Source organism: Crocuta crocuta, unplaced genomic scaffold (genome assembly GCF_008692635.1).
Source record: "Crocuta crocuta isolate KB4526 unplaced genomic scaffold, BGI_CrCroc_1.0 scaffold223, whole genome shotgun sequence".
NCBI classification, from domain to species: domain Eukaryota; kingdom Metazoa; phylum Chordata; class Mammalia; order Carnivora; family Hyaenidae; genus Crocuta; species Crocuta crocuta.
In genome coordinates, this window is record NW_027529426.1 from 5,469,326 (window position 1) to 5,489,226 (window position 19,901).

A 19,901-nucleotide genomic window follows, 5' to 3' on the forward strand; every position below is an offset into this window, starting at 1 on the left:
TAACCTTTAAAAACGCGAAAGGAACCATAATTTAAATTTTTTTTTTTTTTTTATGTTTTATTTATTTCTAGGAGAGAGAGAGAGACAGCGTGAGCAGGGGAGGGTCAGAGAGAGAGGGAGTCACAGACTGAAACAGGCTCCAGGCTCTGAGCTGGCAGTCAGCACAGACCCCGACGCGGGGCTCGAACCCACGAACCGCGAGATCATGACCTAAGTGAAAGTCGGACGCTTAACCGACTAAACCACCCAGGCGCCCCATGGAACCATAATTTAAATAGCACTACTTCAGGGGCACCTGAGTGGCTCAGTCAGCTAAGAGTCCAACCTTGGCTCAGGTCATGATCTCATCGCTGGTGGGTTCAAGCCCCACGTCGGGCTCTGTGCTGAAAGCTCTGAGCCTGGAGCCTGCTTTGGATTCTGTGTCTCTCTCTCTCTCACAAAAATGAATAACTTAAAATAAATAAATAAATAGCACTACTTCATATTAGAAAAATTACAGAATAAAAATATTGAGGAATAAAAATCATGTGATAAATATTCATTCTACTACTGTTTCTTTAAAACATTAAAAAGCAGAGTAAAACTTAATTTAAATCTAATTAATTCAATTTAAAATACCATTTCAATTTCAGCTCTCACATCCTGATGCTAAGAGATGTGTTTTGAAGGTTCCGATAAGAAATAGATAAGTAACAGGGGTGCCTGGGTGGCTCAGTTGGTTAAAACTTCGGCTCAGGTCATGATCTCACGGTTCGTGGCTTCGGGCCCCACATTGGGCTCTGTGCTGACAGCTAGCTCAGAGCCTGGAGCCTGTTTCGGATTCTGTGTTTCCCTCTCTCTGTGACACTCTCCTGCTCATGCTGTCTCTCTCTCTCTCTCTCAGAAATAAATAAAACATTAAAGAAAATTTTAAAAAAAGAAATGGATGAGTAATAGATATAAGTATTTCTCATGATAAAATTCATTTTCTGTTTAGCACAATGAAAACACATAAAAAGGGGTGCCTGGTGGCTTGGTCGGCTAAGCATCCAACTCTTGGTTTCAGCTCAGGTCACAGTCTCATGTTTTGTGAGATCGAGTCTGCACCAGGCTCTGTGCTGACAGCATGGGGCCTGCTTGGGATTCTCTATCTCTCTGCCCCTCCCCCATTCACTCTCTCTGTCTCTTAAAATAAATAAATAAAAGTTTTAAAAAAATACATAAAAATTATTTTACTTGATAGTAAGAATTTTCAATATAACAGGTAAGTTTTAGAACAAAAAAGATTAGGTTACCAAGACTCCTTTACCCTCTTCAGGATTTGGGTATTTCACTGTTGGGAACTCAGGATCTGGATCTTTCTGTTCAGGAACAGCCTCAGGAGGAGCTAAGTCAAAAGCCTTGAAAGCCGACTGCACAAAGTTATGACCCACACCGTGGACAGAGGTGTGCACAAACTTCACCTTGGTCTCCCTGTTCACACTCCTGGGATTAAACACATCATGGGAAAGGATAAAATATAGATAAAATATTTAAATATGGCTCACAAAACTAGAAACTTTGCTATTAAAGAACCAGATTCCTAAGAAAGGAAGAAATCAATGTAATAAGATGTACAAGACAACGATGATCTAATTCCATTTAAAAAAGAAGTGGGGTGCCTGGGTGGCTCAGATGGATAAGCGTCCAACTCTTGATTTTGACTCAGGTAGTGATCTCGAGGTTCGTGAGTTCAAGCCTCATGTCACGCTCTGTGCTGACAGTGCAGGTCGTGCTTGGGGTTCTTTCTGTCTCCCTCTCTCTGGCCCTCCCCCACTGGTGTGCCCTCTCTCTTCTCTCTCTCTCTCCAATAAATAAATAAACTTTAAAAGAAAAAAAGAAATTGTTTGATAAAGGTGATATTCCCAATTAGTCAAAAAAGATAGATTCTTCAATTTAATGTGTTGGTATAACCACAAAACTTAAAAATAAAACACCCCAATCCTTTTCCTGCTTTTGTGTCTCACATAAAATTAAAACTCACCAGTGAATGAAAAGATTTAAACATTATAAAATGTAAAGATGCAAGTCCTAGCATAAAAACAAGGGGAATTTTTAAAAAATAATCTTGGTGTAGAGAAAGTCTTCTTAAATAGGACATAAAACTCAGAACTCATAAATTAAAAAATTGATCTTTTAATCAATTTTTATAAGAGTTCATCCAAAAGTTTCAATAAAAAAGTCCAAAGGTAACAATAGCAGAAGGGAAAACAATATTTGAAATAAGTGAAGACTATTTTTGTATATAAGCGAAGAGGTTTTATAAATGCAAGATGAATAAATACACAGAAAAATAGAGGTTAAATGAGTATGAAAAAATAGTTTATTCATACTTAAGGAATCCAAATAAAGTAAGATATTAAGTTTTTTTTTTAAAGAGAGAGAACAGGAGTTCAGGTGCAAGTGGGGGAGAGGCAGAGGGAGAGAGAGAGAATCCCAAGCGGGCTCCACGTCCAGTGCAGAGGGCACAGAGCCCAGCTCCCAGCTGGCACTCAGGACTGTCAGATCATGACCTGAGCAAAATCAAGAGTCGGGCACTTAACTGACTGAGTCCCCAAGGTGTCCCAAGATACTACTTTCATCTAGCAAAATAAGAAATTTGATAATACTATTATGGGTAAGATGTGGACCTTATATATCCAATATATGTGGATCATATATTATTATGATATACTTGATATGTGATATATTACATCATTGTATTTGATATTGCTATGATTACGTTGGTGGGAGTGTCAAGTAGTATAACATTTTTGGAGAGCAGTTTATTAATCGTTGACAACTCTGTAAATGCATGCACAGTGCTGATGCCAGCAATGTCTCTTATGACACACACCCGCACACAAGCAAGTTCTCAAGGAACTGTGCTGGTGCATGCTGCCGCCAGTGCTCCGTGGGGTAGCAAACAACTTGAAACCCTCACCTTTGTGAAATTCAATCAGAGGGACGAAAGGAAGACGCACAGATGTATTTTGTTTGGTATATACACCATTTACAAAATGGTCCCCGATACTTAAAAATTAGGAGATTTCACACAGAAAACGTAGGTTTTTCATTTCTCTTACAGAGAACAAATCAGGTGATCTGGCCACTCTGAACCTCCATTTGCTCATGTTAACAGCCAGCCTGTAGGGCCACTCCCTTCAGATGCAACCGGCCCCAGCGGTCCAACAAACACAATATTAGAGACAGTCTAGAAATTATGCTTCTTTAAAATCAGTGGTTTCTTGGGGCACCTTGGGTGGCTCAGTTGGCTGAGCGTCCGACTTCTGCTCAGGTCATGATCTCACGGTTTGTGGGTTCGAGCCCCGCGTCGGGCGCTGTGCTGACAGCCAGCTCAGAGCCTGGAGCCAGTTTCAGATTCTGTGTCTCCCTCTCTCTCTGACCCTTCCCTGCTCATGCTGTCTCTCTTTCTCTCTCTCTCTCAGAAATTAATAAAAACATTTAAAAAAATTAAAAATGGAACACTATTCTAAAAAAAATAAAAAATTAAAAAAAAATCCGTGGTTTCTTGCTGGAGGACAGTCAGGAGTGGCAGGACCCAGGCATGCTGCAGAAGGACAACACTGTCACTCGGCTGGGCTGCTTCTCACCTAACCAACCTCAAGTCTGAGCCACTGGGTTAAATCAATCCCTTACATCATCCCTTACAGCAGAGGAATCAGGACCAACCGGGGCCGACACAGAAGGCATCCATGACAAATTACCCGGAGGAAAAAACTACATGCACACTATATTCCAATTTATGGTTTTGAAACATATTACACATATAATATGCTAGCATATGCACAGGAAATTTCTAGAAAGATGAAAAAATCAGTGTCTCCTTTTGCTACGTTTCAGCAAGTTTATTTTTTTACATACACATACACATATATACACTCACATGCATATATATGTGTGTGTAGATATATGTGTGTGTATGTGTGTGTATATATGTATGTGTATATACATATATATATCTATATATATATGATTCTACCACAGAGGTCACCAAAGTACAGCCAATGTCAGCCACCTGCTTTTGTAAATAATTTTTTTTAACCTAGCTATGTTTGTGCTCATTCATTCCTGTATCATCTATAGCTGCTTTCCTACTACCACAACAGTTTGGTATTTGTAATAATACAATGGCTCGCAGAGCCAAAAATATTTATTATCTGTCCTTTCAAGAAAAATTGCCAACCCCTGACCTATGGCCTCTGAAACCAGATGCTGCTACAGAAGATGTATCAATTGAAGAGAAAAATTTAATGAAAACTGATCGAACTTGACTAAATCACATATTTTAACTGACCTGAGGGGAGTTTACAATTGATCCATTTACCTGTGAAAACAGTATTTTTTAAGGTCTTCAAAGTAGCTCTTACTGATGGAAGCACTTGGGTCATGAAGCAGTGGACTGCCATGAAGTAAAGAATCGTCCCAAGCTTGAGGCCATGGCTCTAGATTTTCTTCAATAGCTTGAGAAATTCCTTTATCATGAGGAGAGGTGATCTGAGCTCCATTGTCCCAGTAGACCTGGAGAACCCAGGAAAAATCCAGAAGGCTTATGGTTAATGGAAAGAAAGCCTTTGTTACCTACTCAGTGAAGGTGTAGGATACACATAGAAGGACACAGGTGTGGAGGGAAAAGCGCAGAGTGAATACCTTGTAACCATTATCCTGCTTTGGGTTGTGGGAGGCAGTTATCATGATTCCAGCACAAAGTTTCAAATGCAGCACGGTGTAGGGCTGTCAAGGCAGGAAGCAAGAACAGTTTCAAACAAAGAACAGGATATACTTAGTGTGTTAATTGTATACTCTTTGTATTGGCTTGTTTTCCTTTAATAAACATAAACATCATAACGTATTATTCAATATTTTTGTGCCACACCCAAGTATACTTGCATTTCCCTTAGAACTGACTCACTGCTCAAAACTCTGGGATATGCACCCTAACAAGACAGATGAGGATTTTCCTAGGTGCCTTCTCATTTTGTCTTCCACTTGGTAGAGCAAGAAAACTGTTCAAATAAAAAGTTAAAAATTTTTTTAATGTTTATTTATTTTTGAGAGCAAGAGAGATATAGCGGGTGAATGGGGAGGGGCAGAGAGAGAGGGAGACACAGAATCTGAAATGGGCTCCAGGCTCTGAGCNATTTTTTTAATGTTTATTTATTTTTGAGAGCAAGAGTGATAGCGGGTGAATGGGGAGGGGCAGAGAGAGAGGGAGACACAGAATCTGAAATGGGCTCCAGGCTCTGAGCTGTCAGCACAGAACCCAATGCAGGGCTTGAACTTACAAACCATGAGATCATGACCTGAGCTGAAGTCAGATGCTTTACCAACTGAGCCACCCAGGTGCCCCAAAAAGGTCTGAATCTTTCATTTCACATTCTTTTAAGCCTTCTGCTTGGAACAGAAGCGTCTGGATTCAGTTTCTTCCCTCCAGTGGCTTTCTCTTCTTTCCCATTTGCTTTTAGGGAACCGTGGAAGGAAATGTTGAAGACATGGAGAGTGCTCCTATAGCTTGCTCACTCATCGCCTACTCCAGGGTTAGAAATCCTTCTCGTGTATTTCTGCTTGGCCCCCATCTTTACAAGGCTACTTCTCCAAATAGGGAGAGGGGTGGGCTTAGCCTCCCTATGGCTGCTTTTGAGATTTCCTCTACACAGGCTACTGGAGATTCTAACCATCTGCACCCCTTCCAGCCTCCCAGCAAGAATCTCTGGGATCATTTGGCCCTTTAGGAGTTATTTTACACCCCCAAAACAAAGGAAAAAGGAGAACCACTCCACAGCATGAGAAAATGATCATGAGAGACTCCTATAATTCATGTCTGATATAAAAACCATAGCGGTTAACACTTACATAGTACAGAAGTCCAAGGTTGCTTGAACACATTGCAACCTTGCCATCAAACTGTGAAACCCGAGCTACGTTTGGACGGGACATTGCGTGTGTACTGGGTTATTTACAGTCTGGGAGGTGATGCATCTACTTGTCAGCACACTAGAGCCAGGAAGCACAAGCTGCGGGACTGCCTCTGTATTTAGACGCTCTCTTCTCCACTCCATGTACGTAGCTTCATTCTAAGCATGTTTTTGGCTTAATTTCTGAAAATGCATATTCTCAGCATCTGGCCCTGTTCCTAACAGTTCTGTCTACTTAAAAACAACAGTTGTCACAGACCCTATTGTCTTTTTCTTTAGGTTCTGCTACATTAAGAATTACATATAAAACTTACTAAGATGTGCCAAGCACGCTTCTTGTTCTGGGCATGAAGTGTTTAGAACGAAACATTTGTCTGAAAAGCTGGTGCATCAACTTGTCAAAAATATTCAGGGTAAGGCTAGTTTGAAGTGAATTCAGATTTAGACCCAAGACATTTCCTTTGGGGCCCAAGGCATTGTGCCAATGAGAAAAAGAACTACAAACCGAATGAAAACACAGATGACCAACAAAATATTTTGCTAACCAGCTAAAACATCCTTTGAATGCTAACCAAAGGAAAACTGCACTTAGAAAAAAAGTCAATTCTTGGGGCGCCTGGGTGGCTTAGTCGGTTAAGCGTCCGACTTTTGCTTAGGTCATGATCTTGCGGTTCGTGGGTTCGAGCCCCGCGTCGGGCTCTGTGCTGACTGCCAGCTCAGAGCATGGAGCCTGTTTCAGAGTCTGTGTCTCCCTCTCTCTCTGACCCTCCCCTGCTCACGCTGTCTCTCTCTCTCTCTCTCTCTCTCTCTCCTAGAAATAAATAAAGAGAAAAAGAAAAAAGAAAAAAAGTCAATTCTTGGGTGCCTAGGTGGCTCAGCCGGTTAAACATCTGACTTCAGTTCAGGTCACGATCTCGCGGTTCAGAAGTTCGAGCCCCACATCAGGCTTTGTGTTGACAGCTCAGAGCCTGGAGCCTGCTTCAGATTCTGTGTCTCCCTCTCTCTCTCTCCCCTTCTCATACTCTGTGTCTCTCTCTCTATCTCAAAAATAAATAAAATAATTAAAAAAAGAAAAAAGAAAAAAAAGAAAAATTTAAAAAATAAAAAAAAATAAATTCTGACACACTGGAAGTTGAACACCATAGCAATATTACCAGGGTGTAGGAAAACCATGCCCAGAGAGATGAGAGAATAATGATAAATGCCAAGGGGCTCTTCTGTCATATAAATACCCAAATCCCAAAGACTGTAAAATGCAGCCACATCCCATCCTGATCCCATGATAGAAAATTATAAACAGAAAGGGATGCTTACCACAAAGGGGGTGGGGGTGATATCAGAAAAGAGGTACACAGGAATCCCTTGAGTGATGAATGTGGTTGCAGCAAGTCGGGCAAACCTGGAAACGCAGCGTGATGAGAGAGAAAGGAGAATTAGGACTGTCGGGACCGTGCGTGAGGGCGAAGCAGGAAATGAATGTCCGACCACTTCTTTGGGTTCGTTTGTTCTATTTCCATTGGCAGAGAGCATTCAAGCTGGAGGCATCCTAGATGTCGTCTCGTTCTACCCCTTTATTGGACAGAAACGGGACTAAGGCCAAGAAAAGCCAGACAGTTGTCCCATGTCAAACACTCTTCTTGGAGCTGGGTGGGCACAAAGAAATCTCTGTGCTTTAACAACTCAAGCGTTAAAATTCTTAGGATCCACAGAAATACAAAAATGATTTTGACAGCAAAAAAAAAAAAAAAAAAGCTTCTATATAAGGAAACTCATAAAAAAATAAAATTCAGCAAAAACAGTATTAATAAAAATCTGAATGAAGTCTAAACTGCATTCATTAGAACTGAAATGACTTGATAGGTTTATCACATGTTCTGGCTGCTTTTAAAGGCGCCATCTTAAAAGGAGCAAGGGAGGCACTCAACATATACATTATATACACAAACTAAGTTACCAATCTGCACAAGAAAGATTCAATGTGTTCTCTGCATATGCTTGACAGTTACTGTTTATGTTTCTCACCAGATATTTAAAATTGGAAGACGGAGGAATAAACAAACAGTTCCTTACATAAAATTCTGAGACTGCAATGGTTTCTAACTCTTTAAGAAGATTCCATTTACTCATCATGAGTGTTTTATCGTGAATTGGTTTAATACTTATGCTGCAGTTTCTAAATATCTGCACGTTGTTGGTGATAAGAGAGCAACCCGGAGCTCCACTCTATCCCATCAAACACTGAGACGTGAACCATAAACTCATATGGCCGTCACATTAAAGAAGTGATATGGCTCCAAGGCCAGAGCAAGGAATATCTATAACTTCACTGACAATATGAGCACATATGAAGGATGTATCAACCAGAAGCAGGGCTGTCAGCCTAAAATGAAGAAATTTCAGAAGCTCAACAGTGCAATTAGCCACATACAGCACTGGGCATGCTCTGCCTGGATCATGTGATTCGCCTCTGGGCCAGGGAAGCATGTTATGACCTAATTCTAACTGTAAATTCACTAAGTGAAAACTGACAAACTGATTTTCTCGCTTATATGATGTCACTCTCTTATAAATCTAGGGCTACAGTTCCTCTCTAGCGCTGTTGACATAACACACATTTTTGAGCCTACAGCTTAAGGGCAAAAATCTTACGTCACTGTGAGTTCAGGCTGCGGGCTGGTGTCATCTAATCTTATGCCCCAGCTATGTTCCCCTCCTCAGAGCTGCACAGAGAAGCTCCTGATGGGCAAAGATTAGGACTCTATGAACTCAGCCTGTACCATAAAGGTATGGGGACTTTCCATTAATATTAAATACTTGTATGTTCTTCTAACCTAAGAAACTACTAACACTTCTACTCTACAGTGCCAAAAAATTCATCAGAATAGAGGAAGTGTTCAAGTAAAAAAGAGGGTCAAGAGCAGGGGTTGGCAATCCACAGCCCATTTTGTAAATAAAGTTTTATTGGAACACCTCCATGCCCGCTCAATATGTATAATCTATGACTGTGCTTGTGCTCCATGCCAGAGCTGAGTAATTGTGACAGGCTGGACAGTCCACAGCGTGTAAGATGTTTACTCTTTACACTGATGTCAGCTTCGTTAGGCTGAAACTGTGGCTCCTTCTCTCACTTCATGATCTCAGAAGATCACAGAGAAAAAAGTACACTTTATAGGCTGTTGTGACAATGAAATGAGTAAACACCTGGGGGCCTGGTTCAAACTCAGCACTGGAATAATTGCTGCTATTACCCTCATCACCGTCATCATCTGCCTCATCATCATCTGCTTATAGCTACATGAGAGTCTCAATGGTTTAGAAACGATACAAGAATGCAGCTTAAAGCAGGTGTTCGAGAATGGGAAGGAGCTCATGTGGCTTATGAAAAGTGGAAGAAAAAAATGACATAAATGGAAGAGAGAGAAAGGGAGAAACAATGTTGCCCCTTTAAAAATGTCTTTCATTTAGATACATATTAAATTCTAAACTGTCTAAATAATTTCATTCTCTTAAATGAAAAATCAGAATTCTTAAAGTTGCGAACAGAATGGACTCATTTTTAGAGTTAAGTGATATAGCTGACAAATGTATGTAAAGTGATTAAAAACAAACCCACCAAATACACTATAACAAAATGGTTTCTTAAATATCTTTAAATACCTTCTGCTGTTACCTCCACTTGGTGGATGAGCTCGAGCATCAAAGCTAATCACGACACCTCTTTGCTTCAGGTCGCTGAATTGTTTTTCCAGGTATCTGCAAAATCCCTGAAAAGTATCCCATGGATAATGAAACAAACTGAATAAGAAAATAACAGCTTCAGTTACTGTCTAACTATATGTAGCAGGTACTGTGCTAGACACTTAGTATCTATTATCGGCAACCCCCAGATCAGTTTTGCCAAGGAATCCATTTTACAGTTGGGAAAGTTAAGGCTCAGGGAGGCTTGCCGGGACACATGAATAGCAGAGCCTGGATTTCTGCCTGGGTCTGGTTGGAGGTGGTACAGTGTAGGAGTTCAAAGCACACATTATTGGTGGACTTTATACTCAACTCTGCCACCTATGAGTAAATGACAAATCCCTTCATTACTTGGTGCCTTGGTTTCCTGTTCTGTCAAACGGGGAAAACAATAGTACCGACCCCAAAGGGCTGTTTTAAAGATTAAATCAATTAAAATATGTTGAGTGCTGACAATCCAATTCCAAGTGAGCACCATGTGTTTGCTGTTATGAACATTATTTTTATTATTTTCCTTTAAAGTCTATATTCCTCCCTTTATACTAGTTCTGAAATGTCTGACTGGGGACAGGAGATGTTTCAGACATTTCAGCCTGCTCTGTAACATCAGAAGATCAAAGAAACTAATATGCTTTGTAAGCTTTTTGACAATCACCTGGTCTAAACCTGTTCTACTTGTGATCTTGTTTTCCAGCAAGCCAAACTTTCATGGAGGCCTTATCAGTCTAATTACACAGCATAGTCAATTATACATATAAAAATTGTGCAGAGGTTGGGCTATTATCACCTGCCTGCAACTGATGGAACACGTAATTCCTGTATCTCAGTGTGTGAAATAACCTCACATTGATCTGAAATATGAAAGATTAGAAAACAGTGAACTTTGAACGCAATAGGTTTATATCACTAGAAAAAATAGGTTTTAGTACAGAACAAACAGAACTCTGGCTGACTGGGTAAGAACATTACTTACTTTACTTGGACTGAAGAAAGTGGGGTTTTTTGTCCCCTCCCTTGAAGGAGGTCTTTTAGAAAATAAATGTAACTTTTATTTTTGGTAGGGGAGATATTTCACAGTTTTGTGGCCAGAACAGTGCCAATTGAGAATGCTTTCAGTTTTTTTGCAGGCAAAAATATTGCACTGGGCTAATCTTTTGAGTTGAGCAATATAGGAAATAAGGACACATGTACATTGGTTTTGTGGGTTTTCCGGAAGGTACCCAGATGCCTCTAAGGCTTACACCCTCTCCCTAGGCCCAGTCGACCACTGTCCTGTGGCCCCAGTGTTCAAGGGCACAAAAATCACTCAGTCTAAGCCCAGAAGCTTTACACCACCAAACCTCTTTAAAAATACTCCGAGGCTGGGGCACCTGGGTGGCTCAGTCAGTTGAGCGTCTGACTTCGGCTCTGGTCATGATCTCCCAGGTTCATGAGTTGGAGCCCCACATCGGGCTTGTCTGCTGTCTCCCTCTTCCTACCCCTCTCCTGCTTGCACCCTCCCCAAAATAAGCAAATATCAAAAAAGAAAATAATACAAAACTCTGGGGCCAGCTGAGATTAAGGGTTTGAGAAAATGGCTAAGGGAAGAGGGTTTGTTTATTCTAGAGAAGGCTCAGTGTGGGATGAGGGCGATTTTCAGAATTGAAATGTTATCATAGGACAGAATAAAGGAATTCTGTATGGTTTCAAAATCTCAAACTGTGAGTTGTTTGTCCTGGGAATCCTCTTTCTCTGATTTTGAAACCACGCCTAAGACTTTAAAAATGTACCTGCAGATGTCATAAAACTGTCACATCTTTCAACTTCTGTGTCGCCTATTGTAAATTTACAGTGTAGGCCGGGTAATCAGTTCAAAGTGGTGGGGGACTGTAGAGGAAATTATCACAAGGGGTGGCTGGTTGAATCGGCTGATCTTTAAAGGATCTACTCATTTTAGTTTTGTAGGATTCTTAACGATCAGAAGGTCTACTCCCAGAAGAGGCCAATTCCCCTGGGGGAGAAGATGTGTGAGACAGGGCCCAACACTTTTCTGAGGATAAATTTCATCATACTCAGAAACTAGATGTAGATGAATACAGGAGAAAAGGCTCCAAGTTCATCTAGAATCCCTTAGAATCCTCTAACAATTAAGCCTAATGGAGATGTAACCAATTGGACTTTCCAAAGATAGCCATGTGGATACATCCCATTCCCTGGGCTCCTCTAATGGGACAGTGACGTTCCTCCGTTGAGAGGTGAGCATCCATGTGCCCTCCCCTGAACAGGAACAGCCTTACTGAGTCGCTCTAACAAATAGAGAATATGATGGAAATGACTGAATTTGTGTGACTTTCAAGGCTGGGTCATAAAAATCAATACTGCTTCCACCTGTGCACACTCTCTGGATGCTGTCATTGGCTGCTCTCTGAGCCATACTGTAAGGAAGCCCAGGGCACACAGAATGTTCCAGCTCCAGCTAAGCTCTCAGCCAAAGTCAGCAGTAACTGCAGATGTGTGCATGAATGAGCTTTCAGGTGATTCCAGCCTCTAAGCTGGCCTAGGGAATGCCAAGTCCAGCAGAGATGAGCTGTCCCCACTGACCTCCACCTCCGCTACAGATTTGTGAGCAAAATAAATGCGGCTGTTGTTCAAAACCACTATGTTTTGGGTGATTAGGTATACAGCCCTTTTTCCTAGAGCAGAGGGTGACTTTACCGAGGCATAATCCCATGCAAACCATAAACTAGAACAGGATTCCCAGGCTCACTCCATTGTAAGCCTCCCCTCAAAAAAGATTTCAGGAATTTGTTGCCAGGGTTCCCATGGCAACTCCATACCCTTACGCAAGACTTCCTTATTAGGGTTTCATTAGAACATGCCCAAGTCTGCCTTTTATACTGGGAGGTACATGTAAGGTACACATAATCATTAGTCAATTTTTCTAGCCCTTTTTCCCTTCAGAATTAAAGTCACCTACATTTTCTTTCTCTCTCTCTTTTTTCTTTTTTGAGAGAGATAGAGCATGCAAGCATGCATGTATGCATGTATGAGTGCAGGTGGGGGAGAGGCAGAGGAAGAGGGACAGAGAGAATCCCAAGCAGTCTACACGATGTCAGTGCACAGCCTGACACAGGACTCGATCTCATGACCTGAGCTGAAAGATCATGATTATCAAACCGTGAGATCACGACCTGAGCTGAAATCAACAGTCCAGCGTTTCACCAACTGAGAGACCCAGGCGCCCCAAAGTCACCTTCATTTTTTAACCTACATTTTATATAGTTGAAGAAACTGAATTAATCTGTTTTTCATTTCCCTCATTAACAAAACTCTGGCTACTCTGTGGCAGATCTTCTGTTTCATCAAAAGATTCATCTCTATTCCTAGAAGCTGGGTGTAGACTCTGACAGTAAAATTTACAAATGAAGACAAAGGAACTCAGCAATAATTTCCACCTATCTTATAAATTAAAGTGAAATCGAATCTGCCCCTGGTTATTCTGACAGTTAGAAACGCTTTTCGATGCTTGCACCTTCTCCACCATTGCAAACATTACAAGACCATAAAAATCATCAGTTTAGCTGGTGGATTTGCACTGGAATGAAAGTTACACGGGAATCTGTTTAGTCACTGTTATATCTCGAAAGCCCGGCAGAGAGTAAGCATTCAATAAATCTCTGTTAAATGAAAGGGAGGACGGCTATATGAATTTTTAAAAATGTTTTTATTTACTTTTGAGAGAGAGAGTGCAAGCAGGGACAGAGCAAAGAAAGAAGGGAACAGAGGATCTGAAGCAGGCTCAGAGCCGACAGCAACGAGCGCAATGTTGGGTTCGAATTTATGATACATCAGATCATGACCTGAGCCGAAACCAGACAGACACTCAACCGCCTGAGCCACCCAGGCTGTATAAATTTTGTATGAATTTTGAAACAAGTATCCCTTTAACCAACTGCACAAGCCTTACTTTACTGAGTAAATGTCCCTGTGCCTTGGTGAACTCACAAGACCCGGCCATAATTAAAACAAATTAGGTCCCTCAAATACAAAAGGAGCCTGGGGTTATATTAATTAGACAAGGAGGCCATTAGACTGAGGAGGCTTTAATGCCTTCCTGGTCTATAGAAGCGAAGGAAAGCCCAAGCCTGGAAATGCCTCAAGGTTAAGAAATTAAAACCTAAGGACAGCTAATTACAAACTGCCTCCAAGTCTTCCCCAAATAAGGCAACCCCTCCCCATCTATGAATTTCCTTGCCTCGTTCCTGCCTCTCCTTTGTGAGTTTTTCTTCCAGCCCCTACAGTGGGGTGTTCCTAACTACTTCCAGTTTGGCACTGCCCAATTCAAACAGACTTTTGCTCAAATGAACTCTTAAAATGTTTAACATGCCTCAGTTTTATCTTTTAACGCTGAGGATGTGTTAAGAATAACCAAGAGGGGCGCCTGGATGGCTTAGTCGGTTAAGCGTCCGACTTTCGCTTAGGTCATGATCTCGCGGTTCGTGGGTTCGAGCCCCGCTTCGGGCTCTGCGCTGACTGCCAGCTCAGAGCCTGGAGCCTATTTCAGAGTCTGTGTCTCCCTCTCTCTCTGACCCTCCCCTGTTCACGCTATCCCTCCCTCCCTCCCTCCCTCTCTCTCCTAGAAATAAATTAATAAAAAAAAAAAAAAGAATAACTAAGAAATATGAAAATGGGATACCTGTGTAGTTTGGATGATGGTCAAGTCATTCATATGAGAAATTCCTGCTCCCATAGCGGCTCGAAGGCCAGCGGTTCCGAACTCCATTCGAGCCCCAAAGCATTTTTGTAGTTCTTCTTTATTCCCATCTGCAATTAGTTGTTTCACTGACTCCAAAGTTAAAGGATTCTGCAAAACAGAAATGTATACAACAGACACAGCCAGCTGAATAACAGAATAAAAATCTGAAATATTAAAAAAAAAAGACCCACAATAATTTAACCTGTAGAGGGAAAAATGTATATATCTGAAAAGCTATATATATATTTGAAAAGCCAGATATATATTTGAAAAGCCATATATATGTGGCTTCTCAATTTTCTGGTGGATTTGCAATTTGAAATATAAGTTTTTTGTTGTTGTGGACACACAACGTTCCATTAGTTTCACATGTACAACATCGTGATTCAATTTTTTAAAAATTATGTGTGATATTGTGAATGATAAGAAATATGTTATTTTGGTTTTGTCCCTAGTTCCTGTAACAGAGCTTCTAAAACCCTTGTAACTTCCCAAGAGGTAGGGGTAAGAGTATCTTTTGTTATTCATAATAAGCCCCTTTCAGCCACACCTGAGTTTATGCTAATGAGGGACTCGTGGTGGGCGGGGCTGGTTGCCAGGGGAACCAATTTGGGATTAGTGGGCTCAGAGGTTGAGTCCACTCACCAGTGGCCAATGATTCAGTCGCATCTAGGTAACAGAACGTCCACAAAACCCCTCAGCAACCCGATCCAGAGGCCTTCTGGGCTGGTGAACACTTGGGGTGCCAGGAGCGCAGCACCTCTGGAGAGGGCGTGCAAGGTCGGTACCGCTTCCCACATACTCCGTCCTGTGCAGCTTTCCATTTGGCTGTTCCGGAATTGTGTCCTTTATAATAGCAAAGTGCTTTCCTGAATTCTGCGAGCTGTTCTAGTAAATTATCAAACCCGAGGAGGGGGGTCTCGGGAACCCCTGATTTATCACTGGTTGGTCAGGAGTCAGGTGACAACCTGGGGCTTTGGACTAACGTCTAAAGTGAGGCCAGTTTTGTGAGAAGGAGCCCCTAAGCTCGGAGAGGGAGGTCTGTGCTGACTTTGAGTAGTTAGTGTCAGAAGTGAGTTAAATTGTAGGAAATCCAGTTGGTATCCATGGAGAATTGCAAATTAACTTGCTGTGGAAAACCCACACATTTGGGGTCAGAAGTGTTGTGAGTAGAAGAAAATAGTTTTGTCCTTTATTTTTTAAAATTGTTAAATGCTTATTTATTTTTGAGAGACAAAGACAGAGTGTGAGCAGGGGCGGGGGCAGGGCAGAGAGAGAGAGGGAGACAATATCTGAAGCAGGCGGTCAGCACAAAGCCTGATGCAGGGCTCAAACTCACTAACTATGAGATCATGACCTGAGCTGAAGTCGAATGCTTAACCGAGCCACGCAGGCAGCCCATTTTCTCCTTTATCATGTGTTGTGTTATTTTATTTGTTTGTTTATTTTGCCTATCAAGGCAAGTGCTTTTGGAGAAATGGAATGAACACATGGTTTTGGAGTCTAACACCCAGAATGGAATGCCAGCTGCATCATCACTTACTGCCTCTATGTACTTGGGTAGACGATTTAGCTTCTTGAATTCTCAGTTTCCTCATCTGTAAAATGGGAACAGTCTAGACCCTTCTTTACAAGGTGGTTTAGAGGTAGTTTACATTAAATTAATGTAAAACCTTGCTCTCTGCCTGGCACTTAGTTGTAATCTAATGTTCATTTTCTTCCCTAATATCTTCAAAATTTCCCCCAGAGTTATGAGATTTTACAATTTAAATCAAAACCTTGCGGGGCACCTGGTTGGTTCAGTCAGGTAAGTGTCTGACTTCAGCTCAGATCATGATCTCACGGCTCGGCTTGTGGGTTTGAGCCCCGCGATGAAGAGCCTGCTTGGGACCCTCTCAGTCCCTCTCTCTCTGCCTCTCCCCAACTCAAGCTTTTTCTCTCTTTCAAAATAAATACATAAATAAACTTAAAAAAAAAAAAACCTTAACTATTGTGTCATAATTTGTCCAATTCTCTCAAATGTGAAGTATGCAATGGCTGCAAGAGGCAGACAAATAACAAAAACCCCAACTCGTCAATGGGGAAGACTCAGATTAAGTGACTTGCTTGAACAGTGATCTAGTGCTTTTTCTATTACATTAAGTGTTTCAAATAGAGGCCCATATGAGCCATGTAAGTTCATTGTACATGGCCCTATTTTCTTTGTACAAGAGTTGCAGAAAATGTTAAGAATGGAGGAAAATGACAATCACATTAATTCCACATCAGGCTTTTAAAGTAACACATCAGAAGAAAAACAGAGTAAGCACTTTATCTTACAGTCACAATCCAACTACATGAACATGCAGCCAAGATAGGCCACACCATTAAAATCTGAAATGCTACTGCAATAAAACCTTTGCTTTCTGGAATGAACCCACCTTTCCAGGTTGTTCTACCTTGATTAGGGTCACATAAAACCCCACCTTTTGGGTTAAGAGCAATAGCCAGTGATCATAGAGCACAATCCAATCAATCAGATTGTCACGTGCCCTCAAGGAAGGGCTCACATCTGGAATATTAAAGAGGCTCAATAAATATTTGCTGAGTGAATGAGACAACACAGACTTTAAGGTCACACACAATATCGTGATTCTCCTGTGTACACGGTAGATTTGGAAAATGCCAACTATCCTTTGATAGCCATAAAAGACCAAATAGGCTGAGAGAAACCAAAGGAGGCAGAGAGATAAGAATACAAAATCAGGAGGGAAGCAGAGATTAGAATCAGTATGAGGGTGACCAAAGCCGACAGCCTAGACAGACAGAATGAAAGCACGGTGGAAACGCAGAGGGTACCTGCCTTGAGCAGTGCACTGTCAGGCCCTACGCACCAGTGAGGGAGTGGACAGGAACAGCTATACAACGTAGGGCAATCAGACCAGAGGGCTTGCAGTGCCTTTGGTGGACAGGATGGTCCCCCACCTGGGGTCTGTCTTAAACCAAGGAAGACACGGAGAGAGGAAAGAGCAAGAGGAGCAGAAGAAATTAAAAACTAAAAAGGATAACGTGCCCTTCGCCTCTACCCAGGGAAGTACTCATTCCATACACAGATACAAGATCTTGGCGGAAATTGGGTTTCAATTTCTTCAGTGAGAAAGTTTCGTGGGTTTAAAACGCATGATCAGTTATGACTTTAAAAGGATTCTGCCCACTTCAAGTTACTAAGTTATCAGAAATGGAAACATTTTCCTTCCCTAAAGAATTACAGGGCTGTCTTTCCAGGAAAAGAAAAGCCACCCAAGGAGTTGCCAATGGCATCCTGCAAGAGATGTGCTCACATTTCTTTCATGCGTAGGGGCCGTGGGGAAGGAGGAAGGCCTGGCCCCTGCTAACAGAGCTTACACTCTCCCTCCTTTCACCCTACCAGCATCTTAGGGATCTGCTAGGTGCCCTGGGTCAGGCCCTGAAAACCATGGAAGTTGGTGGAGGAGTGGACAGGCACAGCTGTGTAACTTGTCTGGGTCCAGAGCAAAATGAAAACATGGGACTCCTTATTCAACAAGTGAATTTCAAAACAGGACCGCAGAGGGCGGGGCCCTCCTAAAACAGGGTCTGTGCCACCCCTACACACGTCCTGCCTTTGAAATCAGCCCTGGGGCCAGACATTAAACAAATAAACTTACCAATTTTTGTGGGGGGTTTTTGTGTTTCCTATTTGTTTTGTTTTGGCGGATGTAGACCAATTAGGGAGATATAATTTACCATCGGTTTCCAGGGAAGGCCTCTCTACATAAATCACATTTAAGTTCAGACCTGAAACAGGAGTAACTGCTTGAGAAACAAATTCAGCAGAAGAGCGAGGGAACATTCCGGGGAAAACAAACAGCCTGTCCCAAGGGGCAAGTAGGAAAGTTAGACAGGAAGGGAGGAGGTGCTGTCTACAGCGGGGTCCCTGATCCTCTCCCTCTGCTCTAGCACCTAAGAGAGTGAACAGGAGAAAAGCTAGTGTGCTCAAGGCGTTCCCTTCTGTCTTTCCAGCAAAGTCGGAGACCAGAAGAAAACACCTGAAGCCAGGCGGGCCCAATGAGGAGCATGCACGTTCACAACCGAGCACCTGTGAGAGGTGGATGGGGAATGCTGCTCTCTGCGAAGTTCCCAGGAGCAAAAAAAAAAATAGGCTGGACGGGACAATTCCGGGTCTCTGGGGATGCACAGCCTACTACTAAAGGACGAGCCAGCGGTCTGAGTGACGCGGACACGTGGGCACGCCCCAATTGGACACGACCCCAGAGCCCGGCCGAGTCCGGATCAGCTCAGTCTCGCTCTCCCACTCCCGGACTTGCAGCCCCAGGCGGCCAGATGGCTGGCTTTGTCCCGGGACAACTTTTCCGGGTTTGCTCCGGATTTGCCAAGTGCAGGCCAAACGCAAGGAGGCCTGGCCACTCCCTGCTTCCTCTTCCTCCGTCTTCCCGCATTTGATGAGAAAAACATCTTTGTCGTTCTGAGTTGCTGCCAAGTCATTTGAGAACATTATAACTCTGCTCGCACCCAGAGGCATTCCCGCCCCCAAGTTTTCGCTTTGCTTTTTCCGGGGCACCTTTTAAATAACCACTCAGAGTTCAGCCTGGGGAAAAGTTGGAGACCGCCGCCCTAACCACTTTCTAATGGGCGTTTGCTACCCTGCCCTCTCTCTGGTGACCTGGGACGGAGCACTGACCATGCCCCGGCTCTCTGCATACTGCCCCCCACCCCTTGGATCTGTAAGTACTACAACCTATGAGTGGCTCTACTTCCTTTGTGTGGATGTATTGAAACGCGCCTTGCATCAATATGCCCCGGTGGGTTCCACTTCCCCAGAGAGGAAGCCCGGCCGCTGAGGGAGCGAGCTGTGGCCTCATGGGGGTGCTGGTGACTCCCTAACAGCAGGTCGTAATCTGCATGTTCGTAATTCAGTACTCCAGCTCCGGTTCTCCGCCGGCCGCGGGCCCTGCAGGTGCGAGCGGCGGGCCGGAAGGAAGCTCCCGCACCCGCGCTCCGCGCAGGAAAGGCGGGGGCTCCTGGGGGGTGCGGAGGGGCCCCACTTCTCCATCGCATGCTCCCACCCCCTGTCGTCCCTCACCTTGTCCCACTGCAGCCACCGCGCAGTCTCCTGGTCCAGCCGGGTGTCCATGTCCGGTGCTGCCAGCAGCCCAGTTGGGAAAGCTGCGGGACTGCTCTTCCGTCCCGGCCGGGAGAGGCCGGGACCNAGGTGGGGAGGACGTCGCTGAGATCTGGCACTCGAGAGTCTTTATCATCATCTCTGAAAGATCCCGAGGACTCCTCCATCCCCACAGCAGCTATTCATTGAGTTCCTAGTGTGCGCCGGCCCCTTGTCAGTACTGGGACCAAGGATGAGTAAACTCAGATAGGAGCATAAAAGCTAGGTAGAAATTCTGAGGGTCACAAATAACTGACACAAATTTTGAAAAAGAAGAACACAGTGGGAAGATTGACATGTATAGACGGTGGAACAG

The 19,901-nt window shown here is 43.0% G+C and overlaps 1 protein-coding gene across 1 annotated transcript in view; it reads right to left on the reverse strand.

Annotated features, from left to right (window-relative positions):
- Nucleotides 1–19,627, reverse strand: part of PGM2 (phosphoglucomutase 2) — a 37,262-nt gene extending 17,635 nt beyond the window's left edge. The window contains exons 1-7 of the mRNA XM_077758953.1: nucleotides 19,508–19,627; nucleotides 14,347–14,514; nucleotides 9,591–9,697; nucleotides 7,248–7,332; nucleotides 4,669–4,752; nucleotides 4,346–4,539; nucleotides 1,275–1,464 (exon numbers count right to left, since the gene is read on the reverse strand). Coding sequence (XP_077615079.1) covers nucleotides 1,275–1,464; nucleotides 4,346–4,539; nucleotides 4,669–4,752; nucleotides 7,248–7,332; nucleotides 9,591–9,697; nucleotides 14,347–14,514; nucleotides 19,508–19,558 — 879 coding nt within the window. The 5' untranslated portion in view covers nucleotides 19,559–19,627. The remainder of the gene's footprint in view (nucleotides 1–1,274; nucleotides 1,465–4,345; nucleotides 4,540–4,668; nucleotides 4,753–7,247; nucleotides 7,333–9,590; nucleotides 9,698–14,346; nucleotides 14,515–19,507) is intronic.
- Between the last annotated feature and the right edge of the window lie 274 nt (nucleotides 19,628–19,901).